General features: G+C 50.4%; 1 protein-coding gene across 2 annotated transcripts in view; it reads right to left on the bottom strand.

Moving 5' to 3' along the window:
• Positions 1-18,002, bottom strand: part of Dtx4 (deltex 4, E3 ubiquitin ligase) — a 35,403-nt gene extending 17,401 nt beyond the window's left edge. For both annotated transcript variants that reach the window (XM_013029242.1, XM_013029240.1), the window contains exons 1-5: positions 17,762-18,002; positions 8,669-9,389; positions 2,183-2,244; positions 1,727-1,888; positions 306-367 (exon numbers count right to left, since the gene is read on the bottom strand). In XM_013029242.1, coding sequence (XP_012884696.1) covers positions 306-367; positions 1,727-1,888; positions 2,183-2,244; positions 8,669-9,389; positions 17,762-17,972 — 1,218 coding nt within the window. In that variant the 5' untranslated portion in view covers positions 17,973-18,002. The remainder of the gene's footprint in view (positions 1-305; positions 368-1,726; positions 1,889-2,182; positions 2,245-8,668; positions 9,390-17,761) is intronic.
• Positions 18,003-18,008: the final 6 nt, after the last annotated feature.

Below are 18,008 nucleotides of genomic sequence, written 5' to 3' on the forward strand. Positions count from 1 at the left end.
CATCCATCACAACCACGGTCCTCCTCAGTGTACATCACAACCACAGTCCTCAACAACTATTATAACCACAAGTATCTCCAGACATGGCCAAGGAGAAACATTATTTGGGCTAAGAACCACCAGTCAGAATTGACTATTTTAAAGTGAGTTCCTGTGCCTTGATATAGTGCTGTTTTTCACTGCGAGTCTTGGAGCCTGGGTTTCAGCTTGTCCAGGAAGTTCCTCCTGCTCTACATTGTAGAAAACTGATGGGGGCATGCTCATGGGTGATGAAGGCCCACCCTGCCTCACCCTCCTGCACTCACCTCCTCTGGTGGATGCCGGACCTTCTGCAGATACTTCTTCAGTACTTCTTCTGGGGTTTTACCTGCAGCACAGGAGAATGATTGGGTCATCAAAGTAGACTGAAGGAATCAACTAGCTTTCTCATCCTCTGTATGCTAGAGAGGTGAGTTAGAACCAAGTTCAAAGCAGAAGTGGGAACAATTCATTCAGCAACTGGCTTTAAGAATTTGACTGAAAATACAGGTAGTGGAAGGTTATCTTTCTGGGTAGTCAGAAAGTTAGGACCTCAGGCCAGTGCTTCTGGCTTTTGGAAAATACTGCCACTGTCCAGCAGATGGAATCCAGCAGCTACATCCTGACAGGCTACAAGGATCTGGGGAATTCTTCAGGGGCTGGAGCCTTAGGACGGAGGCCTGTCTGAAGGCAGAAAATGGGGTCACACCAGCACTCAAGGAGTCACAGAGGAAAAGAGATCAGTGCCACCTTGACTCACTCTCTTAACTTCCCTGAGCTTCCTTTTTCTTATCTGTAAAACCAGGAAGATGGAGAGCATCTAACGCCAGGTTGGGCTTTGACAACTAATGAGCTCATAAATGTACAGCCCTTAAAGCACTTTGCCAGATAAGGGTGGTGTGTGCTATTAATAATATCAGGAAGAGTGGGAAAGTGTAAAATCCTGCCACTTCCTGTCGGACTATGAGCAAGGCAATTGGACTCACTTAAGAAGTGAAATTTTAACAGACTAGAAAAGTAGGGCAAGGGTTTGAGGAAGTGGCTCATGCGACAGACCCATCGAAAAGCTGAGATGTGGGCACTTCCCACCCACTGTCCTGTTTCTCTTTTAAGAATGGAGCTGCAGTTAATTGAGAGTCTATTACACTAGCCAGGTCCTGGGCTAAGTTTAACATTTTCATGACCTGACTTAAACTTCACCAAAAAAAAAGGCTGCAAAGTGAAGATATGAAGGGATGAGAACATCATTTTGCAACCAGTTCTAGCAACAAATAAAAGAGCAACCATAAAGCGAATGAGAGAAAACCCTGTGGTTCTAGAAGGTGCAAGTAATAGCCCGATGGCTGCTAGAATAAGTGCAGGTTCTATGTAGCCACCTAACTAGCAAGGGATAAAGTCGGGATATGAAGCCAGTGTTTTGGTGCTGAAGTCAATGTGATCTTTCCCTTTGAACATGCCATCTCTTTCTCTGCACCATCCTTAATATGTCTCTGTGTTGTTGTGCTACATAGTTGTATTTTCCAAGGTGGTTCTATCTCCTCCTTACACACTCCACTCGGGGCCTAACCGTCACAATCTACTGGCGAAGCCCACTGCGCAGATGCAGAACTTTATTGCCTAAATGGTGGGAGGCAGAGCCAGGGTTGGAAGCCCAAGTCTCTGCCTCTTGGCTTGATTCCCCTCAGAGGAAGAAGAAGCGGGTGGGTACCTTTCTTGGCTTGCTTCTTGGTGGTCTTGCGGCTTGTGTTAGAAACTCCGGGGATGGACTTGATTTCGCTCTTGCTGACAGGGGGCGGGTGGAGGACCAGCTTCGGTGGTCTGGTGAGACACACAGGCAATCCAGCGGCGCTCATGAGGATCCCAGTGATTCCTGGAAGGGGTGGGGCCTGGTTTAGGATGGATGAAAGAACTAGCTGGCCACACTCCGCAGATCCCTCCCTCTCCACTCACTGCTTCTCCTCCTTTCCACCAGAGTCCTCCCCAGGCATGGGTTCTCTACGTACTCATCTTAAAACAGCACGATCAGCTCTAACAACCTCCTCCCCTCCCCTCCCAAAACTCTTCCTGTAACAAATCCTGAAATTGCCTCTTCGCTTCGCATTCATCTTCTCTCCCATTTATACCTGCCCACTGCTTGCTTCATTCCTGTAAGCAGAGGTCTTACCTGCCAGGGCAGGGTTGACAGGACTGGATCCATTTAAGTTTTTTACTGGGACAGTAGGAACTCTGTGGAAGGAGGAGATGCGTTATGGTTAATGACACATGAAGTCAGAACTTCCTGAACCGACAGTGCGCTCTTCACAAAGCAGTGGGAGGCGACCTCTTCAAAAGCCAAATCAGACTCTGTCACTTCCTATCAAGTTCACTCGGGGTCAAAGTCCTAGCAAGATCTCTACAGCTCTGTGCCATCCGTGAAACATCCCTCCCCCTAATTTCCTTATCCCTACAGCCCCATCATGTCCCTGTGGCCACTCACCTCTTACTTGGCTGTCACTGTGTCTGCGTGGCAGGCACCCAACTGCCTCAGCTCCTGCCCCTGCTGCTCCCTCTAACTGAGAGGAGATAAGGCTCAGACCTCATCTACCAGTGAGATGCTGTCAGGGACACAGCATCTTATTCACACTATCACCCACCCCTTCACCTCACCCTGGATTCCCAAACCTTCGCGCTATCCAGCGCTCAGTTATTATTACGTTTCATGGAAGTTACGGTCTTTTAAAATAAGTTGCTGCTGCTTATCTCCTCTTCTAGAATTCAAAGTCTAAAAGGCAAATACTAATGTTTTGTTCAGAGCCTAGAACTAGCAGGCATTCAATCCTTATTTGAACAGGAGGCAGCCGCAGCTGTGGTACTCACCAGACACTGTGTTGAAAATGGAACTATACAACTTAGAGGTGAGGACGGGAGGGAAAAACTGGGAGAGAGCGAGGGAAGGGGGTGACGTTGTCCAAAAAGAAATGTACTCATTACCTGACTTATGTAACTGTCACCCCTCCGTACATCACATAAAGAGGCTTGTGTGTATGTGTGTGTGTGCATGCATGCGAGCGCGCGTGTGTCTGTTTGTGTGTGAGTACTGGGGCTTGATCTCAAGTCCTAGAAGCTGTGCTTTAGTTTATTCACTCAAGACTGGCATGCTGCCACTTGAGCCACAGCTCCACTTCCGGCGTTTTGCTGGTTAATTGGAGATAAGAGTCTCATGGACTTTCTGCCTGGATTGGCTTTGAACCCAAATCCTCAGCTATCAGGCTCCTGAGTAGCTAGGATTACAGGCGTGAGCCAACAGCACCTAACCTAAGAGGTGTTTTACAATATAGGTCAGAGTCCTCACTAGTGGAGCACAGGACTCTGCTCTCGAGAGGGTGCAGATGTTGCAAATCCCCCGCCGCATTTGGAAACCACTGCTCGAACAGCTGTCACTTCTCCTTGCCTCTGACACATATAAATAGAGGCCCAGGCTCCTCCTCTCTGGGTCCTCTCCCCAGGAACTCTAGCCAGGAACTCTAGGCTGGAGAGGCGCCCGCACAGCTGCCTGGGAAAGGCCAGGCCGCCCACAGCGTTAACTGGGAAAATATGGCACTCATGGGGCTGGGGCTTGCGCCATCCCATCTGCCACCCAGGCTCCCACAGCTGGTATGGAGAGGCTAGTAGATCTGGTCACAGATGTCTCCAGGAGCCAGCTATCCTGAGAAGAGAGAAGAACTGTTCTAGGGGTAGGGTGAGGCTGGGAAATGGGAGGGAGGAAAGGAGCTCTTTGCCCATTTCAGAAGTACTTATTGAAGCTGACTTTGTGTTGGACACTATGCTGGATTATCTGAGTGATGCAGTGGCAAACCTATACCTTCATTGATGGGCTATAACCACTAACACACAAAACCATGAACAAGCCTCACAACTCAAAACACTTAAGCCCATGTAATCCACCCAACGGCCTATGCCTAAGGTATTACTATTAACCTCATTTTATAGTCAAGGAGGTGATCAAGGTCACACAGCTGAAGGCTGAAGTCACAAAATCTGGCTCCTGAGTCACAACACCTACTCACTGTTTACATCACTCTGAAAACACCCTATCCTTCCTACAGCAGCTCAGAGTATGACGAATTAACCCACTGCCACGCAAGGACAGGGCTGCAATGGGACTTTCTGGCTGAGCAGTGGAGTCTATCTGTCTCCCACATTCCCATTGGCAGGGAACTTTTTCAGCTATTCTTAGCCTGCCAAGGTCCCTTGTCCCTGGTCTTTAAAGGCCACCAAAGGCTACTTTCCTCCTGAAACTGTCTCCTGGATAAATCAAAACCGAGATGTGCAGGAAGAGACGTTGCATTTAAAACAAGATCCATCAGGAAAAAGAAAAGAAAAGAAAGAGGAATGGACTCAATTCTGCACTCTTAGGCCTGCCCTCCTTTGGGTCAAGTACATGCAAACAATAAAGAAAATCAGATTTGATTCTCAACCCTACCAACAGCTCCTGGTGTAGTCAACCAACTTATCTGAGCCACAATTTCCTCTACCTCTATCTGGGGAGGCTGGAAGGGAGGATCTGGCCTTCTGGAGCCAGTTTCTTGGCTTCCCACCAGGGGGCAGTATACATTGACCGGTACTTCACCTGCTTTTTTTCTCTCTCTCCCACCTCAAGGCCTCTAGTCCAACTGATAAATAGCTGTGATCTGGGTGACAAAAGCCACCTTTGTTCCCACAAACTGGACTGGCAGGTTTCCACACCCAATTCGGCCAACCAGGAAATACTCGTCCCCAGAGCAGCCCAAGAACTGTGGGGGTGTGGGGAAAATTCTGGAGAGAGGGAAGGGAAGGCCTTCCTAGGACCTCAGACAAGCAAGAAACACAGAGGACCTGTGGGATCAACTTATCTGACAAGAGAGGTGTTGGTCCCTGCATGTCACTAGGCCGTGGGACACAGAAGAGTGTAATGGAAGGAGCTGTAAACTTCTGGGAACATCTGAACCCAGCTCAGCCCTGTCTTGCTTTGTGCCTTTGGGAGAGTTGCCCAGTCTCTCAGTCTTCCAGGAGCAGAGTTACTCCAGCTGTAAACAGATTACTCTGAAAGCCTGCTCCCTGGAGGGGACTTTGGTGAGGATTTAGGCCAGATATTTTGTAAACAGCTGGACCCTACACAAATTTCAGTGACTGTTTATACTTCTATTTCTCAAGTGTCAGAGGGCTACATTGGTTTCCACTCAACCATTTCCTGCTTTAATATACTAGGTGATTTTTTTTTCTGTTGTTGTTTGTTTTTCTCCAGAATCTTAAGGATAGAAGTATCAAGTGTAAAATGCAGAGTGGAGTGCTAGGCACAGAACTGAGAAATGCCCAGTTGATCACACCGGACCATCCCTCCCCCACGTTTCCTGGTTGTATAAATAAACCCTGAAGTACCATCCCTTTTCACTGATCCATCATCCCCTATTGGGATCCCAGCTATACAAGCCTGAGTCCTCCTAGGAAACAGCAGCCCAATGACAGGGCTTGTTTCTTGAATCCAGACAACTCTACTCAGCCCAAGTCCTCTGGCCTATCCATTTGTTAGCTAGTCAGAAGATTCCTCCTCATCCTGCTTGGTTGGTCTGTTCTCAGTGGATGGTTGGTCTAAGTGTTAACTTCCACTGATGAAACAGAGAACTGCGAAAAGAGACGGGCTGGCAAGGTAGTAAGAAACAGGGCAGAGGGCGAGAGAAGATCCCTGCAGACATCATGGTGCCAGGCTATACTTGTCTGAGTTATGCAGCAACCCAGGAACTCCTTGGCAGGACAAGAGTCTTGTCTCTAAGGCAAGCAAGGCCTAGCTGGAGATGGAGAAACTGGACTCAGGGAGAGGGCCAGGGGGGCGACGGCCACACTCCAGTGCACAGCCCTCCACCTCTTTAGAAATCTCCTGCCTGGGTCTGAATAATTCACAGAAACTTTTGTGTCCCCGCCCCCCCCCTCAGTCCCCCAAGTCCCTCTCTTCATCCCACCCTCCTGGACTTACTTATTTTTCCGTGGGAAACTTGCTTGAAGAGGTCATGGACAGAAAGAGGAGGAGGGAGAGGCTGAACAACGACAGAAGGTCGATGGCAAAGCCAGACAAAGGAAGAAACACGCTAATTAAATGCCAAGAAAGGCTGGAAGAAAGGATGGTAAAGGGGGTGAGGGAAGTGGGAGAGGTGAAAAGGAAAGTGCTGGAAGATAAGAGGGTTGGGGGGGCAGGGCGGCTCCCCTGTCAGGAAAAATAGAGAGGAAAGAAACAAGGCCTTTCTATTGCTCTTTTGAAATTGCAACTGTCCTGACCTCCACTCTGTTCTCCAGCCATTCTATTGGCAGGAAGAGGGAGCCAAAGAACAGATAAAGCGTGGTGGACTCCCTCATTGAAATTCAAAGTGATCTGGGGGTGTCTCCCTCCATGATCGCATTTGTCAAGGGTGTCAGAAATGAAGTGGTGTGTCAGACCTGCTCAGCTTTGAGTTGATTTAATAACTAGAATGTATATTCAATAGATACCTGTTAATCACCATACTAACCATGACAACAGCGAACACCCAACTATTATTATGTGTCGTGCATTGTGCTAAGTCTATGCACTGAATGTCTCATTGAATCCGTGACCACCCTCGAAGGAAGGTTATTACACTCTCCTTCTGTAAATGAGAGCACTGAAGGCAAAACTTGCTCTAAGTGGCACCATAAGGAGCTTGGATTCAAGCTCAGGCAGTCAGGGATTGAACTTCCCCTGCATGCCAGTGATCACCCTGGAACTCTCTGAGAGTCCCAGGATGCTGCTGCAGGGTTGTTCAAAGAAACTACATGGTGGCATGGTTTGGGTGCCCATTTCTCTCCAAATACTTCTATCAGCTCATCTGATTAGCAGTCTGGTATTTAAGAATGTGCTCACATTCCATGAGGCTTCAGCGGAGACAGTGAACCAGGGAATCAAATCTGGATTCTGTCCTTGGTTCTGTAACATGCATGCTGTGTGGCCCTTGATAGAAAGAAGGACAATTGTGAGTTAAGTGCCTGTGCCTGATGCTTGCTTCAGAGCAAAGGAGAGGTATATGGTCAAGGGTGAACACTCCTTCCACAGTAATACCTTGGGTGGGGAGGGCAAATCTGAGGAGACAGATATAACACACAACAACAATGGAGCTTGGCTGATCCCAGTGAAAAGGCAGGAACAGAGGCTCCTGCTCCCGCCCTAATCTTCCTCCTACTCCTCAATGGATCTTCCTTCTTTCCTTCCCCAGTGCTCAGCCTCTCCGCAGAGTGCCAGCTGAATATCAATGATATCTCCTCAGGGCAGCCCAGGGGAAGCCCAGACTCGTGAACTCAACTCTTAAACCATCCTAACTACTTGAGTACATGGCCAGAAGGCAGACCCAGGCCCCATTCAGAGTTAAGGAAGATGGGTGAGTTTTAGGGAAGAAGCCAGGAGCTGCTGCCAGCAAAGAACGGACTTGGTTGCGATCACGTCAGGAAGACCAAGAACAAGAGAAAGCTAGCCAGACCCAGGTGACTCACAGGTTATCCTAGCTTCTTATAGAAGTCTGAGATCTGAAGACTGTGGTTTGAAGCCAGTCTAGGCAGGAATGTCTGAGACTCTTATCTTCAATGGACCACCAAAGGGAGCTGAAGGAGAACTGTGGCTCAAGGGGTAGAGTGCTAGTCTTGAGCATAAAAGCTAAGGGACAGTGCCCAGGCCCTGAGTTCAAGCCCTAGGACTACATATGTGTATATATGTATATATGTGTGTGTATATATATCCATATATGTATACATGTATATATACACACACACATATATACATATATACACACACACACATATATATATATATATAGTGTGTGTATATATATACATATATGTATATATGTATATATACACACACTATATATATATACACACATAATTATAAAATATATAATCATATATTATACACACATCCATGTATACATACATGTATGCACACATATGTACATATGTGTACACACATATATGTATATGTATCTCATACACATTAATGGAATCTCCAGCCTCATCATAGCCCTGGAATAGCTTGAGTTCATGCATGCAAAGAGCCTAGACCTCACTGCACTACCTCCTCACCGTATCTCGACACTGGTCCACACTTGGTAGAGAAGCACTGCCGAATCAGAATCTGGTATCACACTTGCCGATGGATGATGAGCTGTGCGCCCCTGAGCGAGTGCACCCCAACTTTCTTCCTCTATAAAACGAGCTAACAATGCCTACCTTGTACAACTCCAGTAAGGACCAGATGGAATGACAAAAACCCTTGAAGCAGCACGAGGTGGGGGAGAGCATTCAAGCTGCAGGTCCTGACTTCCTGGGTAGGAATTTCCTAACTCCTCCCTGGGATTCTATCAAGGGTGCCATGACCAGCTTTCACAAGTGGGGAGGTCGGGGTTCTAGGAGGTGAGGGATCTTGCCCTGGATCACACGGTGAACACAAGAATCTCAATGAGACCCGGGGTCTGTGGGGGGACTGAGCTGTGAAACCCTCCAGTTCCCACTCCACGTTTGCTCCCCAACGTGGCCAGGAGCCACATTATGGCAGTAGTCCTTCTGCGCTCTGTGACCCCCAGGGTCAGCCCGAGGGAGAGAGGGAGCGCTCGGAGGCGGCCAGGGGAGCACCTACCCGGAGGCGATCAGCACTCGGGACTGCGCGATGGCCAGTCGTTGAAGGTTGGTACGATTCAAGGTGGCCAGGGCTACCCGTCCCGTCTTGCTGCTGGCTGCAGGGGCGGCGGCCGCAGCTCCCGCCGCTGTCCCGGCTGGTGCTGCGCTGGACACCTGTCGCCGGGTCGCCTGCGACGCGGGGGTCTTGGGCGGGGCTCGAAGGGTGCCCGTGGCGTCCGGTGGCTTGACTCCCGGGCCGGGGGGCGGAGGCAGCTTGGCCGTGGCGGAGGGAGCCCCGTTCTTGCGGCTTAGGGGGGGCTGGAGGGCTCCCCCGTTGACCACGGCCGCCTTGACACTCATCACCAGCACACACTGCGGACAGGAGCAGGGTGGAGCCGGGGGCGAGGCGGCCGAGGCCGGGTTGGCCGGCCAGGACTGCGCCTTGGGCAGGGTCCCGGTGACCATCGGGTAGATGAGGTCGAGCCGGCGCCGCACCCGGCGCTGGCGCTGGGTCTGCCGGTTGATCTGGCCCATGGTGCTGAAGTCGATGACATAGCTGAAGCCGATGGAGGTGAGGTCGATCCAGGGGTGCTGCCTCTCGTAGGCGTGCTGGATGGTGATGCCCACTTCCATGTCGTAGGGCGTCCAGGAGCCGTTGTCGTTTTCCCATTCCCACACCACGCCCTTCCCCGGGGCGGAAGATGGGTCATAGTAGTTGCGGCGGACAGGACGCAGGGTTCCTGAGAGGTGGACAGAGGAGCGGTCAGCCTGGAACCACGGGGAACCGTATTGCACCAAGAGACCAACCTGCTCCGTGCTGAATATCTTCCTGCCCACCTACAGAGGGTCCCGCCTCGCAACGAGACTCATTCAGGGCAAGAAGTCTGGGAAGGAGCCCCCCGTGTTGGCTGGGTGAGAAGCACCTCTTACCTTGGAGCTGGGAACATACCAAATGGATTTCCCTACTAGCTAATGATAGTACCCCTCCCTCCGCTTGTCTCCCGTGAGAAAAACGGAGAATAAGTCCTTCCTATTAGGGCTTTTGAGAAAAAAAAAATACAGGTGACTCCTTATTCATTCTCCAAGCATGTATCTGTACATGCCAGTTATCTGGATTCATGTGCAAGCCCTGGAGTTTACATGATGACACAGAAAGACCCCTCCTCCCCCCACGCATAGTAGATGGTCCCAAATATCCCTTCTGAATACCCAGTGCCAAAGGGCTGGGCTGTGGGGGAAACACAGGGCTGTGGGGAGCCAGAGGAAAGGGGTCTAACTTTGCTTCCCATTCTGGATGGCTGACCAGAGGCAGTGCCCACCAAGCAGCTCTTTGTGGTTGGCAGCGACTCTTTAGAGAGACAATAAAAATAGAAATTCCCAAACCAGGTGCATCACCGTGAGAAGAAAGGAAATCAGCTTAGGAAAAGACTCAGAGATTCCCTCCGTTCTATCTTACGTCAATGACAGTCACCTTTCTCAATGGTCTTGAGGATAATTTTATAACTGTCTAAGATCTTTCATCCCCCAAGCTCCAACACTCAGAAACATGGTCTCCCCGTAGGACTGGGAAGAGGAGCCAGCGTTATTACAGGGTATTGGTACAGCAGAGACGAATTAGCAGCATCAGAAGAGAACAAAGCTCCTAAGGGAACTATCACCCATTTCTCCACTCTCCACCCCCATATCGGAAGCCAGCACATTGCCCACCAGGGCTCGTTTGCTGGCATCGACATCAAGGCAAAGGATGTCTGGCTCGGGACAGAGTGAGAGGGCTGGGGAGGGCTCTGGCGATGCAGGCATTCCTGCATCTGTCAGCTTAAGCTCCATCTATCCAGGCCGGTGGGAAAAGGCTCCCTTCACTGGCCTCTGACCCGCCCCCCCTTCCTCCAACCCAGAGGGAGACACCAAGACTGGGACAGGATCCCATTCAAGGGGGGAAAGAAAAGGAACAATGGCTATTCAGGCCTTTGCCAGGGTCATAACCCACCCTCCACCCCATCTCCAAGCCCCTTAATGACCCAAAACATCAACATTCAGAGGCACAAGCAAGAAGCAGAACAATCCCCTATTCAGCACCAGGGCCTCTGTTGGAGGGGTCTGGAGGTATGGAGGAAGAGAGGGGAGGAGCAATTCCCTAGTTAGCCTCCCTTTCCTTCCTTGCTGGGGGAACAAAGAGTATGGGCTGGGTCCATGAGAGGTCCATCACTTCTGGCCCTGGGATGAAGCCTCAACAGGTGAAGTTGAAGAACGAAGAAAGAAGTGAATATTAAATGGCAAAAATAGCACCTGTCAGGCGCACAGAACAAGAAGCGGTGATTACGATTGAAGCTTTGTTTTTGTACTGTGTCTAAGCAGGATAAAGATGCGACAGGAAAAGCTTATAGGATGCAGTAGGAGAGGGACAGAGAGACAGAGACCCAGAGAGAGGAAATGAGTGTTCCCATACAGCTCATAGCTATACCATCTTTATTACTGAGTCTGTTACAGATAACAAAGTAATTTTAGAGGAGTTGACATGGCATCATTTTATCTTTTATCTGGAGTAGCACAGAGAAATATACTTGGCCAAATCTCACAAATGCGCATAAAGGGAAGTGGAGGTGTGGCTCAAGTGGTAGAGCACCAGCCTTGAACAAAAAGGCAAAGCCAAAGTGTGAGGATCTGGGTTCAAGCTCCAGTTCTGGCACATGCACATGCATATACACATGCACATGCATGCACCCGCGTGTGCGCGCACACACACACACACACCCTTTTTTTTTTTTTGACAACAGTGTTCTCAATCTTAGACATTTCTGAGAATTGCCCTGAACTTTTGGCAATGATTCCCTGGTTCTATGACATTCCTTGCCAGTATATCTTCCTCTAGATCTGTTTTCCTCTTCTCCTGTCAGAGGTCCTTTTTGTCCTCATGCCTTCCTTCTCTCATGGTTCCCTGACACCCTCCTCCACTACTTACCCGTTTCCTTCCACCCAAGTGCAACCTTTTGCCATTTTTAACCTATCCTTCCGATCCTACGTCATTTGCTGCTGGGCATTTCTTGGAAGTGTCCTCTAGTGTAGGCTCCACCTTCGGGAAGTTGGAGGTGCAGATCTGGAACCACTGCCTGCTGCTTCCAGGCTTCTGAGCCCCTTCCATGGGTGGTGTGAGTAGGACAAGGGTACAGCGTGGAGCGCTTTGCATTCCAGAACTCCAGCAACTGTGCTGTGCTCAAGACTCCAATGCCTATGCTATGTATTCACTGACCACATCTTGCTGAGCACCCATTAGTTGCTGTGCAGAATGCCAAGAGTCAAGCATTCCTCGAATAATATATGATCTAAAATGGTGTTGGAAGGCATATGTGTGTGTGTGTGTGTAACTATTTATGATGCAAAATATGCCATGGGCAGATGTCAGTGAAATGAAATACATGGTGGCGGGAACCACATCCCTTCCCTGCTTAACTCCTTCCATAATTTCTTCTTAGGTCAGGACCCAAATCTTCTCCTGCTACAATTTCTGCCTTTCACCCCTCCCTCATATTGTAACATACATATACTGCCCACATTTTCTTCACACTGGCCATTTCCCTGCTTCTCTGATTCTGGGGCTCTTCACAAGGCCAATTCATTATCCCCACCTCACAACCCCATCCTTTTGATTAATATGGTGTCTCTCTGGGATATCCGAATCAGGTCAAATTCTTGCTCCTAGTTTTTGCATGGCACTTATCTCTCCATGCAATTATACCTTTATTTGTGCAACAAGCTGGATGGATACTTGTCTCCCTCCTAGAACCCCAACTCCATGAGAATGGGCCCCCAAATGCTTGTTCCCCACGTTGTCCTATATGCTTGGTATGTCGAAGGAGTTCATTATGTATTTATTGATGCTGGGCGCTGGTGGCTCACACCTGTCAACCTATCTACTCAGGAGGATAAGATCTGAGGATCACAGTTCAAAGCCAGCCCAGGCAGGAAAGTCCCTGAGATTCTTATCTCCAATTAACCAATAAAACAGCTAGAAGTAGAAGCATGGAAGTGATGGGACAGTACCCAGGCACTGAATTTAAGCCTCAGTATACTACACTATGCTTTATTACACAGACACAGACACACACACACACACACACACACACACACACACCTGACTGAATAGAGGAAGTAATGATGATGTGTTGAATATTTAAAGAAGTGGGTGACAAAGAACACAAGGCTTGAATGATAAAGAGAACTTCAACAGGCAAACGTGGAAGAGGATGGTATTCCAGCAGAAGAGACATCATGGAGATGGGGATGGAGAGGGTGTCAAAGAGATCTGGGAATACATAAAGCACAGAAGATAGACCCAAGAAGGCACGTGACAGGCAGGGTATAGAGGATCTGGGATGTTAAGCTGTGATGGATTTAATTCTGAGGGGATGAGGAATCAGTGAAGATTTGTAAATCGACCTGACAAGACCAAAGCTGTTGTGTTCATTAGTTTCACGTGAGGAGGGGGTAGGAGAGGGACTGATGGGGAGGGGGGATAAGAGAGAGGTGAAGGACTGGAGAGACCCTGCACAGGGGACCTGACCTTGGCTAGCCGAATGCTTTCCACATGCCTTTCCAGAACCACACTTTCCTAATCCCCAGGAGTCCAGCCCAGCAATGCCCTCCAGAGCTAGGCCTCAGTGTCTCCTGTGGCCTGTGGTGGGAATATGATTTTTTTTTCTCATTTCAAGCATCAGACCACAATGTGCCTGTCTTTTACATGTTAGTCGCTCAATGAGGTTCCGAATGATAGAATAAGCCAAAGAATCCTGAGGACCAGGAAACATGGGGAAATTGGCATTGCCATTAACAAGAAAAGCTGCTTTGGGTAAGGGAACACTGCTGTGCTTGGTTCAGCCCTAGAATGTAATTAGAGTAAGGAAAAAAAACAAAACAGCAAACCTCAGAAACAAAGACTTGGACAAGAGGGATGGTAGGATTTCACTCAATGGCTACTTCCCTATTTGGAATCTGAGTGCCCAATTAAACTAGCCAGTCTGAAGACATTCCATCTTGTCGTACAGTGTGGTGATCCAGGGAGAAGACTTCTCATAGGATAGGAATCAAGAGTGATCCCAAACTGAGAAGAAAGAAAAGAGAAAGAAAATCCATTTTCCCCAGCCACCCAGATGCCAACATCTCCAAACACCCAAGATGTTTTGGCTTTGAGGAAGCAGAAGTCAATCATCACCTGCCAGGCCACGACCTGAGGTCTCTAAGACATGCCACCTCAACTTCCACCTGCACAAGAGATTCGCTGCGAGGCGAGCGTACATGGCGTTCCAAAAATCCACAGCCTCTCCCACCAGTGACCACCTGACTCTCACTCCCATGTCCCCATGAAGGCAAAGGCTTGGATATTCTAGCATTGCTATGTCCCAGGGGTCAACAGCTTTATAAGGCAGATGGCCAATACTGATCACGGGAGGCTGGAGTATAGTAAAAGGACGCTCAGTTCAGAATCCTGGCTATGCCATGGACAGAGCAAGTGAAGCCCTTGGGCAAGTTCCCACTTTTCCCCATAGAATGGGAATCTCAAGTCTTTACAGAGTTGCTGTGAGGACTGAACAAGACAGTGGGAGCAATATGCTTGGCACTATGCAGACCCACGGACCACCAGCCACATTGTAGCTACCTTGGAGTCATCGTAATGTCTGTCTCTTCTTGCCCTGGTGAAGAAGGGCCTATCATGAAAGCCCCATACAATCAGCTTCTATTGAATTCCGTCACCAAACCCACTCCATACATTTGACCTCTCGCTACATTAAAGACGGAAAGACACAAAGCTCACACTGAAAAACTCTTGAGCTGGAAAGAATCCGCCCTTGCACCATGCCAGTCCCCTTTAGCGTCATCACTGGTGCAGAAGCCAGACTCATTCCACCTGCTGATCTGCATGTGGGAGGGAAAGGAAAAAGGAAAGGAAGAAGGACAATCTACAGAGAGAGGGAAGATGTGGGCAGGCAGGGGACAGGCTCACGATCGCATGGTAAACAGTGAGTCCTGCCTCCCAGCCTGCGTCTTCCTCCTCCTGCCCCTGGCCCATGGAGAGATGTCTCTGATCAGGGCTATTCCAACATACAGAGGACATGATGATGCTAAAGTAAAGAAGTAAAGTTCTCTAGTCACTGCCAAACAAGAGATAAAGGCAGTCTGGTTCTGATAAATGACTTCCAGTAGAGAGGAACTCACTCATCTCTTCTTCTGGACCAATATCTAATGCAAATGAGCTCAGAAATGCACCCCCCCCTTCTTTCACCAGATCTGGAAGAGGGCAAGTACCCAGGGCAAACAGAGGCAGGCAGATGGGTGTCTGCAACCTTTCAACTGTCTCCCTGGTAACAGGCTTGAAGAAGTCAAGAGCCCAGAGATGGGAGAGACTGAAGACTCACAGAGCAGGGAGACCCCGGCAACTTCTAAAAAGGACAAAGCGGCCATGTCAAAGATAGAGGACTTGCCTCTAGGCAGGGAACTTCCAGCTCTTTGTTCATGGGGATGTTTCGGGTTCCCAGCTTTAAAGTGTGGCTTGGGGACGGTGGGTAATTTAATTAAACATTACCACGGCCTGACTGAGGTTGCCTGGGAGCTGGTGGCTTAAAGTTCCTCCCCTGTCACTGTCTGATAGTGAGAGAGGAACTGTGTGTATTGGTGGGGAAAGGAGAGGGGAGGGCGCTCAAGACCCCAGATACCCATAGATTTCGAAGCTACTTTGACAAGCTCCTAGACAGACCCAGCATTCCTGGGAATTCAGCCCAGTGGCTACAGCATCCAACACACAGCCTGGTAGAGAGGAGACAGGAAGATTGTTAGCCTTCTGTATATGCTGTAGAAATGAAAGAATGACACCACAGCAGTGTGGCTAGGAAACACACACTATGGGCCTATCTTTAAAAGGTTCTTGGCTGGACAGAGTGGTGCATGCCTGTAATCTCAGCACTTTGGAGGCTGAGGTAGGAGGACTAGGCTCTATATAGCAAGACCTTGTCTCAGAAATCAAATTGCATGTAGAGGTGAAGCAGGGCTGGGGAAGTGCTTTTATAATCTAATCACAGAACGGGCTTGTCCAACTTGTGTGAGGCCTTAGATTTCAATCATTCACTAATTAGCCCATGCAGGGCTAATTCTCCCGCAAATATCTAAATTCAAGGAATCCCGGCTTCTGTTAATCACTAGGCAGTAGTCAATCTGCCTTTAGGGAAGAGGGATAGAAGTCTGAGGGAAATCGCTTGGGTCCTTTGTAGCAGGTTTCTCAATAACTTTCACCTGTATGGAAGTTTCCTCTAGATCGTGACACCTTCCAGTTCCTGGCCCAGCAGACTTCCCTCAAACACACATTACATCTCTGCTCTTTCAAGCAGTGAGCTTGGGGGAGTGGGCCTGGGACCTGTGTATCACTGGGGTTGGAGCTTCTACCACATGCTACAGAGATCTAGATACAGCCAGAATTCCAGAAACAGCCCTCCACCTTGCCACTGACAGAGAAAGGCTAACATTTGCTGTTTTTTTGTTTTTCGAATTTTGGTCAGGACTGGAATTTCCTATCAGGTGGTCTCCCTGGCCCCACTCCCAGGCCTCTCAGTTGCCTCTGACCCTGACACCCTCACCTCTCACCTCCACAACCTCTACCCAAGTTACACAATGCACCTTCTCCTCCCTCTCAGCCACACACATAATCAATCCTCTTCCTCAACCACCCCACATTCCTCCATATTCTCTCCTCCTCCTAGTCTTTCCCCTGCTCCACCTCCTTTCCTTCTCCACCAGTGTTGAAGCTCGCCAGATGCTAAAACTTCTGGAATCTCTTCCCCCCCCTCTCCCCCAGAAAGCTTCCCCCCCTTCTTTCTTTCTCAATCCACTAGTGTCCCTGGCAGGAAGATTGTTTGGGAGTTCTGACTAAAGGCAGGGACAAGAGGGAGGAGATGCCTCTTTCCCATGACAATCCTAATTAGCACACAGGATGTGAGGGCTGAGAAGTCCAGCTCAGGCAGCTGTTCCTGGAGCCGCAAGGTCCTCCTCCTCCCCTGGTCATGGGCTCCCCTCCCTCCCTGCCACACCTGTCTCTCCAGGATGGGGTGGTGGTGGTTTACACACTTAGAAAAGCACTGCCAGAATCCCAGAAACACCCTCCACCTCGCCACTGAAGCAATGACTGGAAGACAAGAGACTGGTCCCTATCATCTCAATTATACCAGGATAGACTGGATCAAATCATGAAGAGGTCGCCTTGGTGCAGGCCTGTGGCCCTCCTCCACCCTTCCTGCACCTGATCTGGGGGAGAAGGCCGGCTGGGGAGTGGAGGGTTGAGATGGAGGAGAGTGGGGTGTGTGTGGGGGGGGTGGCCTTCATGGCTGGCAGCTCATTAATTCTCTGGGAAAGAAAGGGAGTTTAGTGCTATGGGAGTCCGGAGGATGGCTCGGTAGGCTAGGGGATAGTTACTCCTTATGAGCCTCCCCCGCCCCCCCCTTTCTCCGGGGACAAAGGGAATGGCTTCCTTGCCAGGCATTCCAAAGCCCCGTTCCTCCCCCTCCCCCGGTCCTGGCCTGTTGCTTCTCGGCTTGGAGGAGGCCGAGCCGAGGCACTGGAGAAATGTCACAGCCTCCAGGATGTTCTGTCTCTTCGGAATCCCTTCTCTCCTTCCATGACGTACCCCGTGGGGGGCCTGACCCTGGCTACACTCGGGGGAGATGGGGTGCGGAATTCCTTCAGCTGCTGCCAGCCTCCCCCCACCCCCGTTCTTCATACACCGAGGCTTTCCTCGCACGCACCATCACAGGGGGCCAGAGGCACGAAGGAGGCCGAGGAGGAGGCCCCGTGGGTGGAGGCCCCGGGATGCCCGAGGCCAAGCAGGTGGGAACAGCCGAGGGCTGGTGGCCAGGGAAGACTCTAGCCAGCCAGGGCTGGAAAGGGGGCGTGAAGGGGAAGGGAGCCCGCTTCCGGGCCCCGATCACCACTAGCAGGTGCTGGTTCGGCGGGGGTGTGTGCTGTGTGTGTCTCAGGGCGATCCATCAGCGCCCCCCCCGCCCCATCCCGTGATCGAAGCGCACGGAGCGGCCGCCGGGCGCGCCGGGGCGCAGGACGCGGGCGGCGGGCGACTCACCCGTGTCTTGCCGGAACTGGTTCATGGACTGCAGGTCGATGATGTAGGGCGCCAGGCGGCCGTCCACCTGGCCCAGCACCACGCTGCCCCCTGCGCGGGGCCCGGCGCGGACCACCGCCTCGATGTGGTGGCTCACGGCGGGGCTGTAGGGCCGCCAGCGGCCGTGCTCGTTCAGCCATTCCCAGACCACCACGGCCGAGGCCAGGAGCATGGCGAGCCCGGGGCTGCGCCGCCCGGGCCCCGAGCC

This window comes from Dipodomys ordii, unplaced genomic scaffold, assembly GCF_000151885.1.
Source record: "Dipodomys ordii isolate 6190 unplaced genomic scaffold, Dord_2.0 Scaffold117, whole genome shotgun sequence".
Taxonomy (NCBI): Eukaryota; Metazoa; Chordata; class Mammalia; order Rodentia; family Heteromyidae; genus Dipodomys; species Dipodomys ordii.